The sequence below is a fragment of the Ranitomeya variabilis genome, chromosome 3, assembly GCF_051348905.1.
Source record: "Ranitomeya variabilis isolate aRanVar5 chromosome 3, aRanVar5.hap1, whole genome shotgun sequence".
Lineage (NCBI taxonomy): Eukaryota > Metazoa > Chordata > Amphibia > Anura > Dendrobatidae > Ranitomeya > Ranitomeya variabilis.
In genome coordinates this window covers 523,850,258-523,875,571 of record NC_135234.1, presented here as the reverse complement: position 1 = coordinate 523,875,571, position 25,314 = coordinate 523,850,258, and the positions used below count along the sequence as shown (strand labels likewise).

General features: G+C 41.1%; 1 protein-coding gene across 1 annotated transcript in view; it reads left to right on the top strand.

Annotated features, from left to right (window-relative positions):
* COL4A2 (collagen type IV alpha 2 chain) overlaps window positions 1–25,314 on the top strand; it is a 320,821-nt gene that overhangs the window by 170,664 nt on the left and 124,843 nt on the right. Inside the window, exons 5-7 of the mRNA XM_077297013.1 lie at window positions 21,057–21,191; window positions 21,875–21,919; window positions 22,684–22,800. Coding sequence (XP_077153128.1) covers window positions 21,057–21,191; window positions 21,875–21,919; window positions 22,684–22,800 — 297 coding nt within the window. The remainder of the gene's footprint in view (window positions 1–21,056; window positions 21,192–21,874; window positions 21,920–22,683; window positions 22,801–25,314) is intronic.

Sequence of the window (25,314 nt, the reverse complement as noted above, 5' to 3'; positions counted from 1 at the left end):
GAAACAATTTTTTTTTTTTGCTAGGAAGTTATAAGGGTTAAAATTTGACCAGTGATTTCTCATTTTTACAACAAAATTTACAAAACCATTTTTTTTTAGGGACCACCTCACATTTGAAGTCAGTTTGAGGGTTCTATATGGCTGAAAATACCCAAAAGTGACACCATTCTAAAAACTGCACCCCTCAAGGTGCTCAAAACCACATTCAAGAAGTTTATTAACCCTTCAGGTGTTTCACAGCAGCAGAAGCAACATGGAAGTAAAAAATGAACATTTAACTTTTTAGTCACAAAAATGATCTTTTAGCAACAATTTTTTATTTTCCCAAGGGTAAAAGGAGAAACTGGACCACGGATGTTGTTGTCCAATTTGTCCTGAGTACGCTGATACCTCATATGTGGGGGTAAACCACTGTTTGGGCGCACGGCAGGGCTCGGAAGGGAAGGAGCGCCATTTGACTTTTTCAATGAAAAATTGGCTCCACTCTTTAGCGGACACCATGTCGCGTTTGGAGAGCCCCCGTGTGCCTAAACATTGGAGCTCCCCGACAAGTGACCCCATTTTGGAAACTAGACCCCCCAAGGAACTTATCTAGAAGCATAGTGAGCACTTTAAACCCTCAGGTGCTTCACAAATTGATCCGTAAAAATGAAAAAGTACTTTTTTTTTCACAAAAAAAATATTTTAGCCTCAATTTTTTCATTTTCACATGGGCAACAGGATAAAATGGATCCTAAATTTTGTTGGGCAATTTCTCCTGAGTACGCCGATACCTCATATGTGGGGGTAAACCACTGTTTGGGCACATGGTAAGGCTCGGAAGGGAAGGAGCACCATTTGACTTTTTGAATGAAAAATTATCTCCATCGTTAGCGGACACCATGTCGCGTTTGGAAAGCCCCTGTGTGCCTAAACATTGGAGCGCCTCCACAAGTGACCCCATTTTGGAAACTAGACCCCCCAAGGAACTTATCTAGAGGCATAGTGAGCACTTTAAACCCTCAGGTGCTTCACAAATTGATCCGCAAAAATGAAAAAGTACTTTTTTTTCACACAAAATTTCTTTTAGCCTCAATTCTTTCATTTTCACATGGGCAACAGGATAAAATGGATCCTAAAATTTGTTGGGCAATTTCTCCTGAGTACGCCGATACCTCATATGTGGGGGTAAACCACTGTTTGGGTGCACGGCAAGGCTCGGAAGGGGAGGCGTGCCATTTGACTTTTTGAATGGAAAATTAGCTCCAATCGTTAGCGGACACCATGTCGCGTTTGGAGAGCTCCTGTGTGCCTAAACATTGGAGCTCCCCTACAAGTGACCCCATTTTGGAAACTAGACCCCCCAAGGAACTTATCTAGATGCATAGTGAGCACTTATAACCCCCAGGTGCTTCACAGAAGTTTATAACGCAGAGCCGTCAAAATAAAAAATAATTTTTCTTTCCTCAAAAATGATTTTTAGCCCAGAATTTTTTATTTTCCCAAGGGTAATAGGAGAAATTGGACCCCAAATGTTGTCCAGTTTGTCCTGAGTACGATGATACCCCATATGTGGGGGTAAACCACTGTTTGGGTGCACCGCAGGGCTCGGAAGGGAAGGCACGCCATTTGGCTTTTTGAATGGAAAATTAGCTCCAATCATTAGCGGACACCATGTCGCGTTTGGAGAGCCCCTGTGTGCCTAAACATTGGAGCTCCCGCACAAGTGACCCCATTTTGGAATCTAGACCTCCCAAGGAACTAATCTAGATGTGTGGTGAGCACTTTGAACCCCCAAGTGCTTCACAGAAGTTTATAACGCAGAGCCATGAAAATAAAAAATAATTTTTCTTTTCTCAAAAATGATTTTTTAGCCCACAATTTTTTATTTTCCCAAGGGTAACAGGAGAAATTGGACCCCAAAAGTTGTTGTCCAGTTTCTCCTGAGTACGCTGATACCCCATATGTGGGGGTAAACCACTGTTTTGGCACACGTCGGGGTTTGGAAGGGAAGTAGTGACGTTTTGAAATGCAGACTTTGATGGAATGCTCTGCGGGCGTCAGGTTGCATTTGCAGAGCCCCTGATGTGCCTAAACAGTAGGAACTCCCCACAAGTGACACCATTTTGGAAACTAGACCCCCAAGGGAACTTATCTAGATGTGTGGTGAGCACTTTGAACCCCCAACTGCTTCACAGAAGTTTATAACGCAGAGCCGTGAAAATAATAAATGTGTTTCCTTTCCTCAAAAATATTTTTTTAGCCCAGAATTTTTTATTTTTGCAAGGGTAACAGGAGAAATTTGACCCCAAAAGTTGTTGTCCAGTTTCTCCTGAGTACGCTGATACCCCATATGTGGGGGTAAACCACTGTTTGGGCACACGTCAGGGCTCGGAAGGGAAGTAGTGACATTTGAAATGCAGACTTTGATGGAATGGTCTGCGGGCGTCACATTGCATTTGCAGAGCCCCTGATGTGCCTAAACAGTAGAAACACCCCACAAGTGACCCCATTTTGGAAACTAGACCCCCCAAGGAACTTATCTAGATGTGTGATGAGCACGTTCAACTCCCAAGTGCTTCACAGAAGTTTACAACGCAGAGCCGTGAAAATAAAAAATCATTTTTCTTTCCTCAAAAAAGATGTTTTAGCAAGCAATTTTTTTTTTCACAAGGGTAACAGGAGAAATTGGACCACAATATTTGTTGCCCAGTTTGTTGTGAGTACGCCGATACCCCATATGTGGGGGTAAACCACTGTTTGGGCACACGTCAGGGCTCGGAAGGGAAGTAGTGACATTTGAAATGCAGACTTTGATGGAATGGTCTGCGGGCATCACGTTGCATTTGCAGAGCCCCTGATGTGCCTAAATAGTAGAAACACCCCACAAGTGACCCCATTTTGGAAACTAGACCCCCGAAGGAACTTATCTAGATGTGTGGTGAGCACTTTCAACCCCCAAGTGCTTCACAGAAGTTAATAACGCAGAGCCGTGAAAATAAAAAATAATTGTTCTTTCCTCAAAAATTATGTTTTAGCAAGTAATTTTTTATTTTTGCAAGGGTAACAGGAGAAATTGGACCCCAACAGTTGTTGCCCAGTTTGTCCTGAGTACGCTGGTACCTCAAATGTGGGGGTACACCACTTTTTGGGCGCACGTCGGGGCTTAGAAGGGAGGGAGCACCATTTGACTTTTTGAACGCAAGATTGGCTGGAATCAATGGTGGCGCCATGTTGCGTTTGGAGACCCCTGATGTGCCTAAACAGTGGAAACCCCTCAATTCTAACTTCAACACTAACCCCTAATCCTAATCCCAACTGTAGCCATAACCCTAATCACAACCCTAACCCCAACACACCCCTAACCACAACCCTAACCCCAACACACCCGTAACCCTAATTCCAACCCTAACCCTAATCCTAACCCTAATCCCAACCCTAGCCACAACTGTAACCCCAACACACCCCTAACCCTATCCGTAACCCTAACCACAAGCCACAAGCCTAATCTTAACCCTATTTCCAACCCTAGCCCTAATTCCAACCATAACTCTAATTCCAACCCTAACCCTAAGGCTATGTGCCCACGTTGCGGATTCGTGTGAGATTTTTCCGCACGATTTTTGAAAAATCTGCAGGTAAAAGGCACTGCGTTTTACCTGCGGATTTACAGCGGATTTCCAGTGTTTTTTTGTGCGGATTTCACCTGTGGATACCTATTGAGGAACAGGTGTAAAACGCTGCGGAATCCGCACAAAGAATTGACATGCTGCGGAAAATACAACGCAGCGTTTCTGTACGGAATTTTCCGCACCATGGGCACAGCGGATTTGGTTTTCCATAGGTGTACATGGTACTGTAAACCTGATGGAAAACTGCTACGAATTCGCAGCGGCCAATCCACTGCAGATCCGCTGCGGATCCGCGGCCGATCCGCTGCGGATCCGCGGCCGATCCGCGGCCGAACCGCTGCGGATCCGCGGCCGATCCGCTGCGGATCCGCGGCCGATCCGCTGCGGATCCGCGGCCAAATCCGCACTGTGTGCACATGCCATAACCCTAACCCTACCCCTAGTTCTAGTTCTAACCCTAGTTCTAACCCTAACCCTAGTGGAAAAAAAATATATATATATTTTCTTTATTTTATTATTGTCCCTACCTATGGGGGTGATAAAGGGGGGGGGGGTTATTTATTATTTTTTTATTTTGATCGCTGTGATAGAACCTACCACAGCGATCAAAATGTACTTTGCCGGCCGGCAGATGCGGCGGGCGCACTGCGCATGCGCCCGCCATTTTGGAAGATGGCGGCGCCCAGGGAGAAGACGGACCGACTTCGGGAGGCTCGGTAAGTATGAGGGGGTGGTGGGGGGGTGGATCGGAGCACAGGGGGGGGGATCAGAGGACCGGGGGAGCGGACAGGAGCACGGGGGAGCGGACAGGGGGACGGAGGGGGGTACCGGAGAGAACGGAGGACTGGGGAGGAGATCGGGGGCGGTGCGGGGGGGGGCAGAACATGATTTCCAGCCATGGCAGATGCTATTGCAGCATCGGCCATGGCTGGATTGCAATATTTCACCATTTTCATAGGTGAAATATTGCAAATTGCTCTGATTGGCTGTTGCACTTTCAACAGCCAATCAGAGCGATCGTAGCCACGTGGGGGCAAAGCCACCCCCCCGGGCTGAAATACAACTCCCCCTCTCCCTGCAGATCGGGTAAAATAGGAGTTAACCCTTTCACCCGATCTGCAGGGATGCGATCATTCCATGACGCCACATAGGCGTCATGGGTCGGATTGGCACCGACTTTCATGACGCCTACGTGGCGTCAAAGGTAGGGAAGGGGTTAAGAAATGGCAGTTAACAGGAACAGTGGAGGTCAAGATAAGGTCTGGAAAACCAAGCAAAATTACAGTGCCAGCTGCTCGTAGGATTGCTAGAGAGTCAAATCAGAACCCCCGCTTCACTGCGAAAGACCTTTAGAAAGATTTACAGACTCTGGAGTCGTGGAACATTGTTCTACTGTTCAGAGACACCTGCAAAAATATGGCCTTCATGGAAGAGTCATCAGAAGAAAACCTGTTCTGCGTCCTCGCCATAAAATTCAGCTTCAGAAGTATGCAAAAGAACATCTAAACAAGCCTGATGCATTTGGGAAACAAGTCCCATATACCAGTGAGGTTAAAATAGAACTTTTTGGTCACAGTGATCAAAGGTATGTGTGGAGATAAAAAAGTACAGAATTTCAAGAAAAGAACATCTCGTCAACCATTAAGCATGGGGGTGGGTCAATCATGCTTTGGGGTTATGTTGCAGTCAATGGCACGGGGAACATTTCACGAGTAAAGGGAAAAATGGATTTAATAAAATTTCAGCAAATTCTTGATGCACACATAGCACCATCTGTAAAAAAGCTGAAGTTGAAAAGAGAATGGCTTCTACAAATAGATAATGATCCTAACCACACATCAAATTCCACAATAGACTACCTCAAAAGATGCAAGCTGAAGGTCTTACAATGGCCCTCACAGTCCCCTGATCTGAACATCATTGAAAATCTATGGCCAGACTTCAAAATAGCAGTGCATGCAAGACGACCCAGGAATCTCACAGAACTGGAAGAATTTTCCAAGGAAGAATAGTTGAAAATCCCTCAAACAGTAATTGAAAGACTCTTGACTGGCTACAAAAAGCGTTTCAAAGCTGCGACACTTTCAAAAGGGCATGCTACTAGGTACTAACCATAATAAACCCTAAAGATAAAGTCTTTGCCATAAGTATTAAAAAAATAAATGTTATTGAGAAAATTTGTAAAAAAAAAAGCACATGGGGAAAAATATGAAGACAACACCCACAGGTATGTTAGCTCTCCTAAGTGTACATACTTTTCTTATTTACATCCAAAACCTGTAGGTTGACACAACTGTATATACACCATAAAAAAATAATAACACAGCCAATTTTCTTTTCTACAATAGCTCTATATAATGGTCCTTAATCCATGCACAGCACTTGAAGAAAAAAAGGCAAATCAATGTTTAGCAAAAACGCCATATTGCAATACCCATATATGTACATATGCTCCATTATAACGAAGTAATTACTTAATCTGGCTAGAAAGCCTAGTATGCTAATGTTGCCTTACAAAGTAACAAAGTGCATAGTGCTCCCGAAACGACTCTTTAAAATGGGCCGCCTACATTCGTCAGATTGCTTACGATGTCATATGCCCGATGCAGATTTTGTTCATATGATTTGGAGGTGCCCTGTAGTTCTCCATTACTGGAGAGAGGTAATAACATTATTAACGTCTTTATTGTCGATTCCTGTCCCGTTCGAACCATTGACCTGTTTGTTCGGGGTGTGGGATACGGAGGCTTGGGATCATTATACTGGGATCTTTCTCCGAGAGATGCTCTTTTTGGCACGGAAGGTGTTGGCGTTAAGATGGATGGGTGGCTCCCCCCCGACCCTTAGAGTTTGGATTGATCTGGTGAATTCGATTATCCCATATGAAAGAACAATGTATCAAAATAGAGGTTGTCCAGGTAAATTTGAAAAGATATGGGGCAGATGGAATTCCTCTTATCGTACTCTATAGTCTGCATTGACTAGACATCTACATAGAAAGGTGGGCTTGTGGTTTTCGGGGGCATCGCTCATAGAGCAGGATTCAAATCTGTTTTTCTTTCGGCGACTTACTGTTAATGGTTAAAGTTGTTAAAGTTGTATAATAGGTATTTTCTTATAAGGAACTATTGATTTACCATGCACATTCCATTATCTTTGTAACTTCTAATATGATGATGTTTTGCAACTATTTGTATTTCACGGTATAATTAATGACGATAATTGCAAATGTGTGCAATGTCTGTTTATTCTGAACTAATAAACGAATGTAAAAAAAAAAAAAAAAAGTGCATAGTGCTATTTAAGAATGTGCCTAGTGCTATTTAAGAAAGAGACATACAGACCCCCTCAGGAAGAAGCTTAAACGGAAAACGCGTGTCGGGGCCCGGACTACACGTGCAGGTTATGACTTTAACCTCTCTAAACATGTTGATTATGTTTGCCTCTACATGGTTTACTTGATGTCTCTGTCAACCTATGGGTTTTGGATGTAAGTAAGAAAAATATGTACACTTTGGAGGTCTAACATACCTGCGGGTGTTGTCTTCATATTTTTTCCCCATGTGTTTTTTAATTAATTTTAAAAAAAATTCTCCATAATTTTTTTTTTTATTCCTATGGCAATGACTTCTTTTTCTATGTAGGTTGAGTAGGGTGCCCAAACTTTTGCATCTGCCCATTTTCCTCTTTGTAATTTTTAAAATGTAAAAAATTAATATTTAGATTTTTTGCCTAAAATACAAAAGAAATGTGTCATCGTTAACTTTAGGTCTTTTAGAGAACATTTCATCTTCAACTAGCTTAAAGAGAAACTGTCACCCCCAAAATGGAAGGTGAGCTAAGCCCACCGCCATCAGGGGCTTATCTACAGCATTCTGGAATGCTGTAGATAAGCCCCCGATGTAACCTGAAAGATTAGAATAAGAGGTTACATTATACTCACCTGGGCGGGCGGTCCGGTCCGATGGGCGTCGCGGTCCGGGGCCTCCTATCTTCTTACGATGACATCCTCTTCTTGTCTTCACGCTGCGGCTCCGCCGTAAGTGTACTTTGTCTGTCCTGTTGAGGGCAGAGCAAAGTACTGCAGTTCGCAGGCACCGGGAAAGGTCAGAGAGGCCTGGCACCTGCGCACTGCAGTACTATACGCTGCCCTCAACAGGGCAGACAAAGTACGCCTGCGCCGGAGCCGCAGTGTGAAGACAAGAAGAGGACGTCATCGTAAGAAGATGGGAGGCCCCGGACCGCGATGCACATCAGACCGGACCGCAGCGGGAACGCCCCTGGGTGAGTATAATCTAACCTCTTTTCTCATCTTTCATGATACATCAGCGGCTTATCTACAGCATTACAGAATGCTGTAGATAAGCCCCTGATGCCGGTCGGCTTAGCTCAGCTTCCATTTTGGGGGTGACAGGTTCCCTTTAACTGTTCACAATAACAGGAAATTTGTCCAGGGGTGCCGAAACTTTTATATGCCACTGTATATGCTGCTATAAAAATGAATTCATCTCCTCAAATTAATTTTCCTGTCTAAAGTGTCAGTAATTCACCAAATGTTGTTTTACTTGTGTTGTGACTGTGTTTCTTCTGTTTGAAGTTGTGTTTGGAGTTGTTTTTCATCAAAGTCCGCAGGATAATTGGCTTAAAGCCATATTTTCAATCTTCTGTGTATAAGAGTTGTGTGTGGTCTACTGAGATAAGCCAGTAATAAATGCTTTATTAAAAGGGTGATTGGACAGAACTATGTCAAATAGAAATGGAAAAATGAGTGGTTGAAGCTGACGTTCAGCAAGTCAGTAAGTTGCCCCATTTAGCATGGGAACTGCATTACTCGATCTGGTGATGAGTGGCATTTGTATCTTCTGATCTAAAGTAATCAAAGGAATTCATCCAGATTGCATTTATTAAGAATTGCTTTTACCACTTTGAATTCCCTTAGTGCAAGAACATCACATATCTTCCTTTAAAGGTTAATCAGTCTTGCCTCAAAATAATCCCATTTCCGTTTTCATTTTCCTAGAGGGATTTTTTCTAATTTCACATCCGCAGTGACTCATTCATCTGAGTATTTCTTATTTTGAGAAGCTCACTATCATTCTGTATGCTGACGATGTTTAAAACTTCATTAGGGAACACTTCTAGTAGAAAAGAATGTTCTCACAAATATCAAACCCAGGACAGATGTACTTTAGCCCTTGGAGCTCCCAACGCCTGCTGACAGAAAACATCTGCTGGATGCTTTGTGAGAACACTCCCACACACTACTACTGAACTATTTGTTTGGCTGAACAGATTTCTCAGTGTGTTACTGAAATTTGCGTTTTCAAAACAGGTGTAAGATTTTGCCAGAGATACCCTGGAGCCCCTGTGACAAATCTCACATTTCTTTATATGTTATAACAAATGGCTATGCCATAATCTTTCTATGATTTACTTATAAATTGGAGGTTTATGAATGGTCATAGGAAATCTGGAGATTCTGAATGAAGCTGGTCACACATACAGTAGCTGATTGCCGAATGCTCATTCGGCTATAATCTACCTCTCCTGACTCATCCACACACATGACAATGGAAAAAGTCTCTGAAAACCAGCTATGTCAGCAACTCCTGAAAGGCAAAACTCAACAGTTCTGACTCCCTGACCCTTAACTCTCTCAACATCATCTGTTGGGGAAGAATCGTGAAGCATTCATACACGACTGTTGGCCGATCCCGCCAACATTGGCAGATTTGACTGACTTTAGGGTAATGATTATTGGGGCATTAAAATGTAATAACTAGCAATTACTGTATGTCACATGTCGGGAAGGAGAATTTTTTTTATAATAAATATTTTTATATTGAGGTGAATGTTTTCAGGGGAATCTTTTGCTTCATTTGCATTTCAGTCTTGGCCTTTGGGCATAACAGATGCTGGATCTATTTTTGGTTTCCCCTTGGGTCTGGGTATTTCTGATAGTAAAAACTGCACTGCAAATTACACAATTCTTACTATAAAAAATACTGATATCTGTGACAGAAAACTGAAAAGGGTAATGTGTGCAGAACCAACCTATAGTTATTGCATGTAATTTGGTGGGTGTATATGAGTCTCGAAAAACATGACTGTTTTCCTCCAGAAACAATAGTATAGTGAATAATACATATACTGTATGGCATCAACAGTTGTGTCATCACAATACATTGATGTTTTATTTCAGAGATAATTCATGTTTTTGTTATATGTAAATGAGGTGTTCTAGGCTATGGAGAGGACACTGATCTGCATGAGAATCTGCCTACAGAGATTATTGTACATGTAAGGGGATTTACCAGTGTAATGGCCACGCTCTGCTCTGCTGATCTTACTGCAGAGCTGTGTATGCCTGGTTATAACTGACACATCTGCAGGTTCCTCTCAATTTCAGCTTCCAGCTCACAGGCAGCCAGTGTTGCAATATTGTTGCTTTGCAGCTTTGTCACTCGCACACAGAAACAAAAGAGATGCTTTGCAACTGAACTGTGTCACTCGCACACAGAACCAGAACAGATGCTCTGCAACTGAGCTGTGTCACTCGCACAAAGAAATGAAAGAGATGCTCTGCAACTGAGCTGTGTCACTCGCACACAGAAACGAAACAGATGCTCTATAAAATACCCTGACTAGTGTTGCGCTTGCTCTGGAACTCTAGTGTGCTAACTGCACACATGTAGGAACCAGATCCACTGACTCTAGCTGCCTACCTACGTGTAGTCCCAAGGCTAGACAGACACACAACACGTGCAGACAGATTGGTAGAGTATCCACTGGCAACTGCCACACAAAAATGATACTAGCACACCGACATGTGCCTCTGAGAACCTTTTATACACAAGGTTCATATTTAGGTGAACATGACCTTGTCCGCGGTCCAATCCGGAGTGGCAACTCACCGAAGCAGCTGACGTCCAACCACCAATGTGGAGATGCCACATCACAGACATGCTCAGTACAGGGATTTCTGGACTTTGCCTCCCAAGTACCAGGGTGCCCCTGCATATTACTGGCTACAAAAGCAGTTAGCTGGAAAGTCAGCAGAAACCAATGGAACACCTCGAGCCTGAGCAAGACGCTGAGACCTATGTCTCTGCTGATCAGCACCCACAGCAGCCGAACCTGAATGGGAGACCGCAGGGACAGATAAGGCCTGGGATCTATCCCGTGGAGGGCAAGATTCCCGAGGCCTGTCAATGTGGTATCTGCCCAATATGAGACTAATAGGAAAGTGTGAAAATTACAATATTTTATTTTTTTTCAAATGATAGTGATAGTTGTAAATCAAAAAAAATCAACAAGCCTTTGAAAAAAACATGTTTAACACACATAAGTGAAATTATGAATTAATCAAGGTTACACAAGTTTGTTAGCATCAATAATTTGCTAATTTTGTCTCATCCGTGTCTTTTTGCAATTTTATGCTATTCTCTTCACTTTTAAATAGTGGGTTGGAACCGGACGTGGTTGTCTATACAAAAGTGAATGAATTATTACTTTTAAGAATAAGTAAAAAAAGTTGTACCTTTCACTCCAGCAGGACGGTGGATTAAAAAATGAAAAAAAAACAAAAACAAAAAAAAACAACGGCTCTAGACCGAAATTATATATCTAAGGATGTGCCAAATAAAGGTAACGCAGCCACAAACAAAACTGCATTCCTCTCATAATGAATTTCTCCTCACTACCAAAACATGAAAAAGAGAGTAGGTAATTTTTGATTAGAATCATAGAATGATAGAGTTGGAAGGGACCTCCTGGGACCTCCTGGGTCATCAGCTCAAAGTAGGATTCACTAAATCATCCCAGACAGATGTCTGTCCAGCCTCTGTTTGAAAACTTCCATGGAAGGAGAACTCACCACCTCTCGTGGCAGCCTGTTCCACTCATTGATCACCCTAACTGTGAAAAAATTTTTTTGAATATCTAATCTGTGTCTCCTCCCATTGAGTTTCATCCTATTGCTTCTAGTCTTTCCTTGTGCAAATGAGAATAAAAATAATCCTTCTACAATGTCATGTCACAACCCTTAAGATATTTGTAGACAGCTATTAAGTCTCCTCTCAGTCTTATTTTTTGCAAACTAAACATTCCCAAATCCTGCAACTGTTCCTCATATGACATGGTTTGCTGACCGGTCACCATTCTGGTCGCTCTTCTCTGAACTTGCTCCAGTTTGTTGATGTCTTTTTTAAAATGTGGTGCCCAAAACTGGACACAGTATTCCAGTTGAGGTTTGACCAAAGAGGAGTAGAGGGCAATAATGACTTTGTGTGATCTAGACTGTATGCTTCTGTTAATACATCCCAGAATTGCATTTGCCTTTTTTGCTGCTGCATCACACTGTTGACTCATGTTCAGTTTATGATCTATTAGTATACCCAAGTCTTTTTCACAGAACCGGAACAGATGCTCTGCAACTGAGCTGTGTCACTCACACACAGAAATGGAACAGATGCTCTGCAACTGAGTTGTGTCACTCACACACAGAAAAGGAACAGATGCTCTGCAACTGAGCTGTGTCACTCACACACAGAAATGGAACAGATGCTCTGCAACTGAGCTGTCACTTGCACACAGAAACAAAAGAGATGCATCTGCAACTTATTATAAATCCCCTGTAAAGGAAACCTGTCAGATCATTCAACAAGTAATTACATGACTATGTAAGCTATGAAATATAAGAAATGTGCCTTTATTAAACAAAAGGGCTGTTGTAGCGTCAAGAAATCAATTTTAATAATGACATGCAGTTTAGTCTGGAAGCGCTCTGGGAGGGACAAGTGCTCTTCTGCTACCTAGGCTCCCAGCTCCACTCTCAGGAAAAATCCGCCGTATACTAGCTGATTGACAATTAGAAAGTTTGTTTCCGATAAATATTAATGTTATGGGTGATATTCTAATTTTTTGTAGGTTTAGACTATTACTTCAAACTTTGGTAGAATAAATGATCCAGTTGGCGTTCATCAGCCTTTAACAACCCTTTTTTCTTTTGTATCTGTGTATGAAATGTTGGGTCTCTTACTAGCTTCTAATCTTGTCTACTATGGTTTATTTTTTTCTGACAGTTAATAGCAGAGGATCTGGCTGAGCCCTCCAAGAAGTGCTTTTTTCATGAGGTGTAGCATAGAATGCTTCAGTCCTTCTCTGCACACTTATCAGCAAAGATAAAGTTTTTCTAATCTGCTTTCATTCAGTGCCAGTCATGTACACACATTTGTAAGAGCTTCATAACTATACAAATTGGTTTAAATGAAGCATTTGGATATGACTACACAGAGATTACTATTAAGGTGATACTGATGCTTGATCTGATGAGAGGAGGTGAACATTGTTCAATTTGTGGATGAGCTACATGGCGATGATACTGAGTGATGACATAGTGATAGTTATATTTACATTGGAACATAGAGTAGAACATAGAGATTCAACTGCAAGATAACTACATGTAAAGTATGACAAGATATGACATTGGACTTCTGAATACTTTGCTAGAACAAGTGTTCTGAATTTTATATTTTGTAAATAATCACTCTCATTTTAATGAAGTCCTTTATTACTTATATACACTGATGTTTAGTCTGAAAACTCACTTAAAAGTGCAAACACCTAGGTGTCTCCCCTTTGTGTAACTTGCTGTCTTCTGCCTATTGTCAAATGTAATCCTCTAGCAGCAGAGAAACCTAGGCAGTTTTGACAGGAAGTGTCTCTTTATGTCTAGATTCTTAGTTACTCCCCTGTCTGTCCAACTGCATACAGACATAACAGAAAGGCAGGCTTTCAGTTGAGTCTAGCTAGGGTATTAGACAATGTCAGGTGCAATACATGCTGGGAAATAAGTCAAAGGTAAGATCTAGCACCTAAAGTGCTGTCAGAATGTTTATGACTAACTGCCCACTCAATGGAGTGGATGGAAAGTTACAAAATATGAGAACCAGGATATATTAGACTGGTTTGGTCATTAGAAGCAGTTTTAGCTTGTGGGAAATGAGAGCAGCAAGACCACGCTTTTACTTAGTTTGGATGAAATGACAGGTATGCTTTCACCTTTCCTTTTCATCATTATATATAGGGATGATTGCAGCTGCACCTCCATGTTTTTAAAACCTGAAAGGGATACTATCAAACTGATATAACTAATATTAAAGTTCATAAAGTAGTTGTCACAAGGTTATCCAAGTCTCCTGAATGACAAATTTATACATATTTGGGGTCTGGAAATATATTACTATATAACAAGGTAGAATTTCTGTCTACAAATCTATATATAAATATATATATATTGTGGTAGTTCACTCACGTGGCGACACACAGAGTAGGAGAAAATGGGAACACCGTCTATTTAAATCCTCTTTGGTGTATTGTAAGGCAGCATAAACCAAAAACAAAACAAGAAAAGAAAACAAAATGATGCAACACAGTCCGCATGTTGCGGGTGGCACCCCACTCTGGAGCAGCACAGGTTCAGTCTGTGCCCGACGAGCCACAAAGTCTCTGGAGAGTCCTCCCTCCAGGCTAGCTAAACCCAGACTGCCTGTAAAGCTCGGTTATTTCAACACAAGCCTGTAACTTCCCCATCATGTGATTGATCACATGATCATGACCTCATGCAGGTCCTGGCAGGTTTACCAGGGGAGATAAAGTGGACTTCTCCCACCCGCTCTATGAAGGTCCACATAAAACCAGTCCTTTTTCTGCAACTTAAACCTCACAACACGTAGTGTGCTGGAGAAAAAATGCTCTGATTTCACATCACTGACACCGTTAAGCGCAGTGACACATATCTCCCCTCTATCCCCTTACCATAGACTCTGTCACTATATATATATATATATATATATATATACATATATATATATGCAGCTGTATTCTGTGAATGAAAGTAATTTGTAATTTGTTTAAAATACTGATATCGTGTCAAATGGGTGACAAATATTGTGTGAACTGAGGCTCTGTTCACATCTGTAAGTCCTCTGTTGCAGATTCTGTCATGTTTGATGGGAATAATAACACAGGATGCACAGCTATTTTGCCATCAAAATGATGGACACCATCACAGAACCTGAAAGACCCCATTATCATAGAATCATAGAATGTTAGAGTTCGTGTCCAACCCCCTGATCAATGCAGGATTCACTAAACCATCTCAGACAGATGTCTGTGTAAAGATTCCCAGATCCTTTACCCGTTTCTTGTAGGACATACTTCGCAGTCCACTCACCATCCTGGTAGGGTCAGTAGGTATAAGTCAGTAGGGTCGATTAATTTTGTTTTCTGTGTCAATGGTGAAACAAAACAATAAGATTGGTCAAGGGGTGGGAACCTAGCCTAAACCTATCCTGACGTACTAAACACATGGTTCCTATATGCTAACACAACTTAGCATCATAAATTTGATGATTCAAACCTAATTATTTAACATTTGAAACTATCCTAAACATTTTATTTTGCTTGTCATGTTCTAATAATGCCAGTTTCTATTGATTTTCTGTGTTCGATTTTTGTTGTATATTTTAAGTGATTGATTTGTCTTATTCATTCCCAAAACATTCTCCGTGCTTCAAATATTTATGCCGAATTTTTGATAGATACCATATTGATGCATTATTACGTGAATCAATACCACATTACACATGTCTCCATTTGTGCATCTATGAGAAAAAAAAATATTTTTAGATATGGAACTAGTTTAAACCTTGTTTGGTATTACAGATTCCTATCCGAAAAGCATAGCCTAACAATTGTGTAATTTCTGTGATCAAGCAGTTGAAACGTGTTATAACATTCTCAGATCTTTTCTATTATGACCATATCTTAGAACTTGCAATTACATTAGAGCAGAGGTGGGGAACCTTTTTTTTGTCAAGGGCCATTTGGATATTCATTCGGGGGCCGTACAGAATCAACCTGAAAATCACCCTGCTATATTTGGTCAAACAACTAATCAACTCACCCCTAATGTGATGGCTGGAGCTGCTTCTCTTTCATGCTGATGTGATGTTAGATGGTAACAATGATGATGCCACTTCCAACTGTTTTTCCAGATTGGCGTCAGTCTGGACTCATAGTCAACTCTTTGTGATAAGTTTTGTAAAGAACTCGCAGCAGTAAGTTGTTCTGAACACAAAAGTAGATTATACTATATGTCTCCTCAAGGTGGGAAATTCATCACAGTCATGTGGGACTGGTACATGTACATCACATAGGTGACACTGGGACTGGTACACATACAGCGGATGAAATAGCTATTGAACACGTCACCAATTTTCTAAGTAAATATATTTTGACAGGTGCTATTGACATGAAATGTCAGTAACAAACCATTCTATGTAGATGGACGAAGGAGGAGCTAGAGACAGAGCTCCTCCCTCTCCTATTTACATAAAATCTCAGTAGCAGCTGCCATCTCCTATCTCAGTAATTGGAAAGTCGGTCTTCACTGAATACAGATTTTACCTCAGAAGTGAGAATTTTGGTAATGACTGATCAATTCTAGCAGAGAAAGAAGCAGATCTCTGTGCTGAGATATATTACATAGTTGATTATTTTCATGTGTACCATTGATTTATGTAATAAAAAGTAAAACTATGGTTATGCTATAGCATTTAAAACCTAGATAAGATTGTTAATTTTCAGAGCAAACAGAAAAAACATTTTGAAAATGAAGCCCATGTACTATATAACACAGCCCACGCAGTATATAGCAGCCACGCAGTATATAACACAGGCACTCAGGCGACGTAGTATATAGCACAGGCCACGCAGAATATAACACAGGGCACGTAGTATATAGCACAGCCCATGCAGTATATAACACAGCCCACGCAGTATATAACACTGCCCATGTAGTATATAGCAGCCACGGAGTATATAACACAGCCCACGCAGTATTTAGCAGTGTGGGCACCATATCCCTGTTAAAAAAAATAATTAAAATAAAAAATAGTTATATACTCACCTGCCGGGATCCAGCGAACCTCTGGCAATGCTAAGGCCGCTAAGTCTTCTGGGTAATTTCGCAATGCATCTCTGGGAACGGAAGATGGCGGCAGGCGTGAGCGCATCGTCGGACGACGGAAGGTGAGAATAGCAGGTTTTTTGTTTTTTTATTATTTTTAACATTAGATCTTTTTACTATTGATGCTGCATAGGCAGCATCAATAGTAAAAAGTTGGGGACACACAGGGTTAATAGCAGCGTTAACGGAGTGTGTTACCCGCGGCATAACGCGGTCCGTTACCGCTGGCATTAACCCTGTGTGAGTGGTGAACGGAGGGGAGTATGGAGCGGGCGCTGGGCACTGACTGCAGGGGAGTAGGGAGGGACTAATCGGACTGTGCCCGTCGCTGATTGGTCGCGGCAGCCATGACAGACAGCTGGCGAGACCAATCAGCGACGCGGGATTTCCATGACGGAAGTTGCCGACAGAAAGACGGAAGTACCCCTTAGACAATTACATATATAGATACCACCGGACTCTTTTCATTGGGTTACATTAGCTTCAAAAAGATTGTAAATTTGAGTTCAAGCTGTTGAATATTTCATTTTTCAATTTAGCTTGATTACAAATAATATACCAATATGTACCCATATCTACAGGTTTAGTATTGATGTTCCACTTACGTTATTCCTCAATTCACATAACAGATGTTTTTTTAACTGTATGAACAAGGGTTTCCCTCATTGCTGTTATTATGTAAACAGTACTAAGATACCTGTTTTTAAGTTTTCAAATAAGTCATTTTTCCAAATGTGTAACATTCTGCTCACAAAATGAATATATTGATACATACGGAAGTTACTAGGCTTGAGCATTGTTATGTTAGATTGCCATCTGTTGTAAGAAAGTTAAACTGCAAAAGTAATACTTATGTGATGAAATGTAAACTATTTTATTAGTCATTACAAAAATACTATGAAACTGAGTTTAACGGCAGAATTATAAACAATCTGAAATTCGCAGTTTAAATGATCTTTGAGAAGAAAGAGAAAAAGAAACAAATAACTAAAATGAGAATTGTATACACAGTAGCTCAACCAGGGTGATATAGTGAGTTTAGTAAATCATACCTGTTTCAGTATAACTTTGCTCCATTGTTGGTCATTTGCAGTCATGTTCATCTGCAATTTCTCATCTCCAACTAGCATTCACCATGGAAATTTCTTTAGCAACATTATAAGTGTATCATAAAAACTTGATATAAAGGGAAACTATCTTTTTGTAAGTTTTAAAATTGGCAGAGAAGTGAACAATCACATTGGTACAATATGCTAAATAAGATCAAGCAAAAATAGAGGGGACCCCACGTCTTTTTAAAATTTATTTTAACATAGTGCGCCGGGCCAATCACAGCCATGCCAATACTTGTTCACCCATCGGTTTCTCTCATCACTAATGGCCAGTATCTTTAGCAAGGAATCTTGGGTGCCTGGAGCAGGGCAGCACAAATCTTTTGACTTCATTCTTAAATTATAATTGATAGCTAATCCAATATTTCCAGAAAGAGAATATCTGAGAGCAATACCCAAAATATACTGTTTGTGAAAATGTTCCCTCCTGTTTCTCACATCTCTTGCACAAATCTAATGTCTACAGGACCAATTTACATAGAGAGCAAAGCGTCCCGTAACACCTGCTCAGAAACCTATAGGAATTGCCTTGTTTTCAATCAAAATTCTAAACTATTTCTGCTTTGGCTCAATTAAATAAGTTAGATGAAAATTATACTTCTTAGGGTTTGTTCCCACAGTCAGTAAATGCTGCGGGTTAGACGCTGCGTACATCCACAGCGGCCAGATGTTACAGCATAGTGGAAGGGATTTCATGAAATCCCATGTTCACTATGCGTGCATGGACGCCTCCGGCTTCCCTGCGTAAACGGACATGTGACGCGTCTTTCCAGACCGCAACATGTCTATTTATCTTACGGAGACGCTCAGTCTCCGCAAGATAAAGATCACCAGTCCAATGTAGTGAACGCATTCAAAAGCCGGCAGCTCTGTGGACGGAGCGGACATGTGCTGCGTCCAAAGCGTTGCCAGTTTCTGCCCATGGAAACATACCCTAAGGCCAGTGTCACACTTGTGAGTCTAGTGCGAGAAATTTGCACGAGTCTCTCGCATCAAGTCCCGCACTGCCGCCGGCACTCGGGACCGGAGCATGTAGCTGCATAGAAATACATGCAGCCGCAAACTCCGGTCCTGAGTGCCAATGGCTGTGTGGGACTTGATGCGAGAGACTCGTGCGAATGTCTCGCACTGGACTTGCAAGTGGGACACCAGGCTAAGTGAGATATTTTCGATCTAGGTATTTGAGTGTCCTTAATAGTTCCAAGGGTATAACCTTCCTTTTCCTATAAAATACTTGCTTGTATCAGAAACATAACACTTTTGTGTGAAGTAAAATTATATTTTTTCCTTAAAGGGAAGGTGCCACCAGTTTTCTTGTAGTTTGTTTTTTTGTGAAATTAAGCTTAAAATAGTAAATAAAATGTACTAATGCAATGTTTGCACTGTTTGCAAACATTTCTATATGAAAAATATTATATATTTTCTTACAAATATATATATTGACCACTAGGGGGAGCATTTTCCATTTTAGACCTCAAGCAGCTATAGTAAGACTTACCAGCTTTACTGTTAGCTGGAAAATCTGGGCAGTAACTGCTGACATCAGCATTTCCCTCCCCTTTTGGGTGGTCTAATATCCCTGGGGCAGAATGAAGAGCAGCATCACAGGGCAGAGCCATTTTGTGTGTGACTGCCCTGTGATCTGCTATCACCAGCAGTTAGTGCATCAGAAGCACAGTTAGTTTATGTGGTGTGTATGGAGCAGCATTGTCTGTGCAGAGCTGTCTGTGACTCATCCCTCAGTAAGATAAGAAGGAGCTCCAGGTCTGCAGTGAATGGCCAGGCATTGTGGGGGGAGGGGAGAGATACATTGTATGGCTGAGAGAGGTGTCAGGTGTCACCTCTCTCTGCAGGCTGGGAATGGAGCTCCTGTGATAGAGAGTAAGTGGAGCTGGGCAGAGAGCACTGGGCTATAATAAAATGGCGGCTAGTCACACCTACAGCAGTGAGTTGTGCAGCCCACAGAGGCGTGCCCAGCTCACTGCTAACGCCTCTCCAATGTTAAAGATAGGGTCAGCGCCGGTCTATTATCTCCTATGTCCATGGGGTGCTGTAAAATGACACTGTTAGTGTTGTGAACTGCTGTGAAACCAAGATGTCAGCCCCCAGTTCCTTCTTTAAACACATATAACACACGAAATCTGTTTCACATGCATTTAAAACTTGGTTATAGCAGCATGTTATGCTACATTACAGTGATTTATTAATGATCTACAAACGCGGTACCTTACCTTTAAAGAAGCACTCCCATCAAAATGTTATCATATTAATATATTGCAGTCATCTTATTATATAACACTGTACTTACAACTGCTAATTTTGCCCTTCCACCCAGTTAATTCTTCTTAGAATTCTTTACATTAGGTCCATGACATGACGTGTATAAAAACTGACTAGCTGAATCCTTCTAATCTCTATGTAGAAACAGGAGGTCAATTTCCCTGTATGACTCATCAGTCACTGCAACAGTCACTGGCAGGAGGGAGGGGAGGAACAGCTGGCTCAGGAGTTGTAGAGAGGAATGATTTCTTCCTGTTTCTACATAAAGCAGAGGAAAGAGATGAATTAGCTGAGTAGAAAGACAAAATGAGCAATTGTAAGTATACAGTGCTATATAATATGACTGCAATACAGTAAATGGGTTGTCTCATGAACAAAGCTCATTTTAATCAGTTTGGAATAACAATAATTTCCACAATTGGATGGGTTTTTTTATGTGTCTCTGCTGTGTCTGACCATACTGAAACATGGTCTGATCTTATCACATCTCCTGGGAAGGAGAGGAAGCAAAGGAGAGTATTCTGACATTACAACATGGGATCACAAATAATCCTTTCTTTGAGGTAAAACATTTTTTAAAAACAAGCAGGGAGATGTTTTATCTCACAAAGCAATCAGCTGTGATCCTGTGCTGTAATGTTTGTATTCTTTTTGCTTCCTCCCCAGCCCAGGAGATGTGGTGTGATCAGACCATGTTCCTGCACGGTGGGACACAGCCATTACACAGTACATAACAGGCACATTTATAAGATTATCTCAACACAGGAACATTTTATTAAACACATACAATTGTGGAACTTATTATTCCAAAATCAACTTTAAAATTAACTTTGTTTGTGGGAAAACCCCTTTAAGAAGATAAAAACTTTTATGGGATTATTTCTTTAAATTAGCTCTGTCTTTAGATGTTCTAATGTTTATTCTCTGTTTTAATGTTCTACTCATATCATACTAAAAACCATTTTCGACAACATGTGACAAATGTACCATTAATAAGCTTTATATATCCTTCTTATGTAGGGGCAACCAGGAGCACTTGGCAATCAAGGTGCCTCAGGGCCACCAGGACTTATTGGAATAGAAGGATTACCAGGTCGTAAAGGAGACAAAGGTGAAAGAGGTCATCCAGGGGTCAGTGGGCCACTTGGAGATAAGGTAATATGGGGCGTTATAATTACAGAATTTTTTTTATTATTTTGTTATGTCATCGATGTTGAAATAAATGGCTACTAGATGTTATTCCAAAACTAAACCAAAGATGATTCCCTGCATACTAGTTCAAAAGGACTTGGTGGTGTTTCACTCCTATGATATTGATGATCCCTTAGGATAGGTCATCGCTGTCAGTTCAGTGGGAGTCCAAAGGCTCCCAGATGTAAACAGTTGTGGATTTACAGTACCGCTCCATCAAATGATTAGTGGCTGCTGCCGCTACTGCAGACCGACTTCTGTTCTAATGAATACGGAGCAGCAATCAGTTGATAGAGCTGTGATGTTCAATGTTTACATCCGCTGGAGCTGACAACAGCTGATCAGTGTGGACCTCCACCGATCTAATGTTTAATACTGAAGGCCTAGCTGAGATACATCATCAATATCTTAGTAATAACCACTCTTTACGTTTTGTTTCCCAAAAGTAACAAGGTATAATACATTATACTTTTTAATTAAATAAAATGATTACATTTTACACAAAACCATGAACAGATATTTTAAGTACGTTAACATTAATTTTGGTGATAGTTTTCCTTCTATCACCAAATCACATCGATGTGATTTTGGTGACTAATGTAAAAAGGTTTTAGTTAAAATAGTTTTTTTCTTTTTTTTTCTTTTAGGGTCAAAGTGGTGTCACAGGATTTCCAGGGGCGAATGGTATACCTGTACGTATGACAACCTTATACTTCTCTAACAACTAACATGCGGTGCTTTGTTTTTCTTTTTTTTTTTTATTAAAAAGTAGTATAAAGACAATCTGGTCACTAGAATTTTGCTACTCTACCTGAGAGCAGCATGTTGTACGTGCGAGATCCAGATTTCAGTGATGTATCACTTATTGGTCTACTTGCTGTCATTTTGATAAAATCAATATTTTATCTGCTGCAGATCTAGCAGTTCTCTGAATGCTGAGCTCTGCATAACTTTACCTACACCACTGATCATCAGCTTTCTGGTACAGTGTACTGTGGGCAGCATGGTGGCGCAGTGGTTAGCACAGCAGCCTTGCAGCGCTGGAGTCGTGGGTTCTAATCCCACCTCGGACAACATCTGCAAAGAGTTTGTATGTTCTCTCCGTGTTTGCATAGGTTTCCTCTGGGCACTCTGGTTTCCTCCCACATTCCAAAGACATACTGATAGGGAATTTAGATTGTGAGCCCCATCGGGGACAGCGATGATAATGTGTGCAAAACTGTAAAGCGCTGTGGAATAATATGTTAGCGCTATATAAAAATAAAGATTATTATTATTACAGTGTGTATAGGCATTGAGCAGCCAATCAATGGTTGGTGAAGGGTTAAACAGGGCTCATGACTATAGAGCCTGGTAACATATTCCCTTTAACATGATATTTGCAACAAGTGATACTTGAAAGGAGTGCCCTGATGTTCAATGTGTGTAAAAATGTTTTTAATTATCATGTGCACAGGGTCATGTTGGACAAGGTGGTTCAAGAGGAAAACCAGGATTGGATGGTTGCAATGGAACAAAGGGAGATGCTGGCAAGCATGGGCCACAGGGTCCAGGTGGTTCTTCAGGCTATCCTGTAAGTACTATAAGAACTGATAACAATTCTTCTTGCCTTTATGAGAACTGGGTTCAGAGAAAGAACAACATTTAGTAAGCTGCTTTTGACAATCAAAATGATTATATTAACAATATAACTGGCTATGTTTCATGCTGCAAGAACGTCAATATATGTGATTGTCTGAGCAGATTGTGCTATATAGCAGTATGCCATTAAAGATATTACCTTGACATTGTGCCAGCCTGATTTTCTTGAAGTAACCATTAGCTGAAATGATCACTCTTCCCTGACTGCATTCATTTCTTGGAAACACATGTTGTTGCAAGGAGATAACTATTTTCATTGAAGTGCATATAGATATACGCTAGTAATTAAAAAAAAATTAAAAGCAGTAACATGAAATAAAAAACATACAAAATGCAAATAAAGTTTTTCAAACCCTTGCCTCAACTTAACAGTAATCTTTGGGACCTTGGCATTAAAGTATTGAACCTCTAGAATATCACAAACTATATGTTATATCAACGTTCCAAACTTCTATGAAGCACCTGGGGGTTCAAGGCACTCACCACAGATCTAGATAAGTTCCTTGAGGGGTCTAGTTTTTAAAATGGGGTCTCTTGTAGGATTCCACTGCTTAGGCGCATCAGGGGCTCTCCAAATGCGACTTGGTGTCCCCTAATGATTTCAGCAAATTTTACATTCAAAAAGTTGTATGGCGCTCATTTTCTTCTGAACCCTGCTATGCACCAAATCAGTGGTTTCCCCCCACATATGGGGTATCTGAGTACTTGGGAAATGTTGCACAACAATTGGACAGTGCATCTTCTCCTGTTACCTTCGTGAAAATAAAAAAAATTGGGAATAAAGAACTTTTTTGTGGGAAAAATTAGATATTTTTATTTCTACTGCTCAACATGCTAAACTTTTGTGAAGTACCTCAGGGTTCAAAGTGCTTACTAAACTTCTGGATAAGTTCCCTGAGGGGTCTAGTTTCCAAAATGTGGTCCCTTGTGGGGGTTCCACTGGCACATCAGGGGTTCTCCAAACGCAACATGGTGTCCACTAATTATTCCAGCAAATTTTACATTCAAAAAGTCAAATGGCGGTCCTTTCCTTCCGAGCTCTGCCGTGCACCAAAGCAGTAGTTTTCTGCCACATATGAGGTATCAGCGTATTCAGGAGAAATTGCATAACAAATTTTGGGGTCCAATTTTTCCTGTTACCCCGGCAAAAATAAAAACATTTGGGTCTAAAGTAAAATTTTTGTGAAAAAAATTTAAATGTTAATTTTTTCCTTTTACATTCCATTAACTCCTGTGAAGCACCTGAAAAAAATAATAAACTGAATGTGGTTTTGAATACCATGAGGGGTGCAGTTTTTAGAAAATTGCAAAATGTTCTACATTTTTCGACAAATTTCCTATGTGAAACAAATGTTACCACTATCATTAAGTACAATATGTCCGAAGAAAATGGTCTCAGAATGGTGGGATCCGTTGAAGCGTTCCAGTGTTATTACCACATAAAGTGACACTGGCCAAAATTTTAAAAGTTGGCCTGGTCAGGAAGGGACAAACTGATAGTTCGGGAACGTACAAAATAACAATAACAACCCCTCCAAACGCTGACACTCATGTACATACACTCACCGGCCACTTTATTAGGTACACCATGCTAGTAACGGGTTGGACCCCCTTTTGCCTTCAGAACTGCCTCAATTCTTTGTGGCATAGATTCAACAAGGTGCTGGAAGCATTCCTCAGAGATTTTGGTCCATATTGACATGATGGCATCACACAGTTGCCGCAGATTTGTCGGCTGCACATCCCAAAGATGCTCCATACAAGGCAGGATGGATCCATGCTTTCATGTTGTTTACGCCAAATTCTGACCCTACCATCCGAATGTCGCAGCAGAAATCGAGACTCATCAGACCAAGCAACGTTTTTCCAATCTTCTACTGTCCAATTTCGATGAGCTTGTACAAATTGTAGCCTCAGTTTCCTGTTCTTAGCTGAAAGGAGTGGTACCCGGTGTGGTCTTCTGCTGCTGTAGCCCATCTGCCTCAAAGTTCGACGCACTGTGCGTTCAGAGATGCTCTTAGGCCTACCTTGGTTGTAACGGGTGGCGATTTGAGTCACTGTTGCCTTTCTATCAGCTCGAACCAGTCTGCCCATTCTCCTCTGACCTCTGGCATCAACAAGGCATTTCCGCCCACAGAACTGCCGCTCACTGGATTTTTTTTCTTTTTCGGACCATTCTCTGTAAACCCTAGAGATGGTTGTGCGTGAAAATCCCAGTAGATCAGCAGTTTCTGAAATACTCAGACCAGCCCTTCTGGCACCAACAACCATGCCACGTTCAAAGGCACTCAAATCACCTTTCTTCCCCATACTGATGCTCGGTTTGAACTGCAGGAGATTGTCTTGACCATGTCTACATGCCTAAATGCACTGAGTTGCCGCCATGTGATTGGCTGATTAGAAATTAAGTGTTAACAAGAAGTTGGACAGGTGTACCTAATAAAGT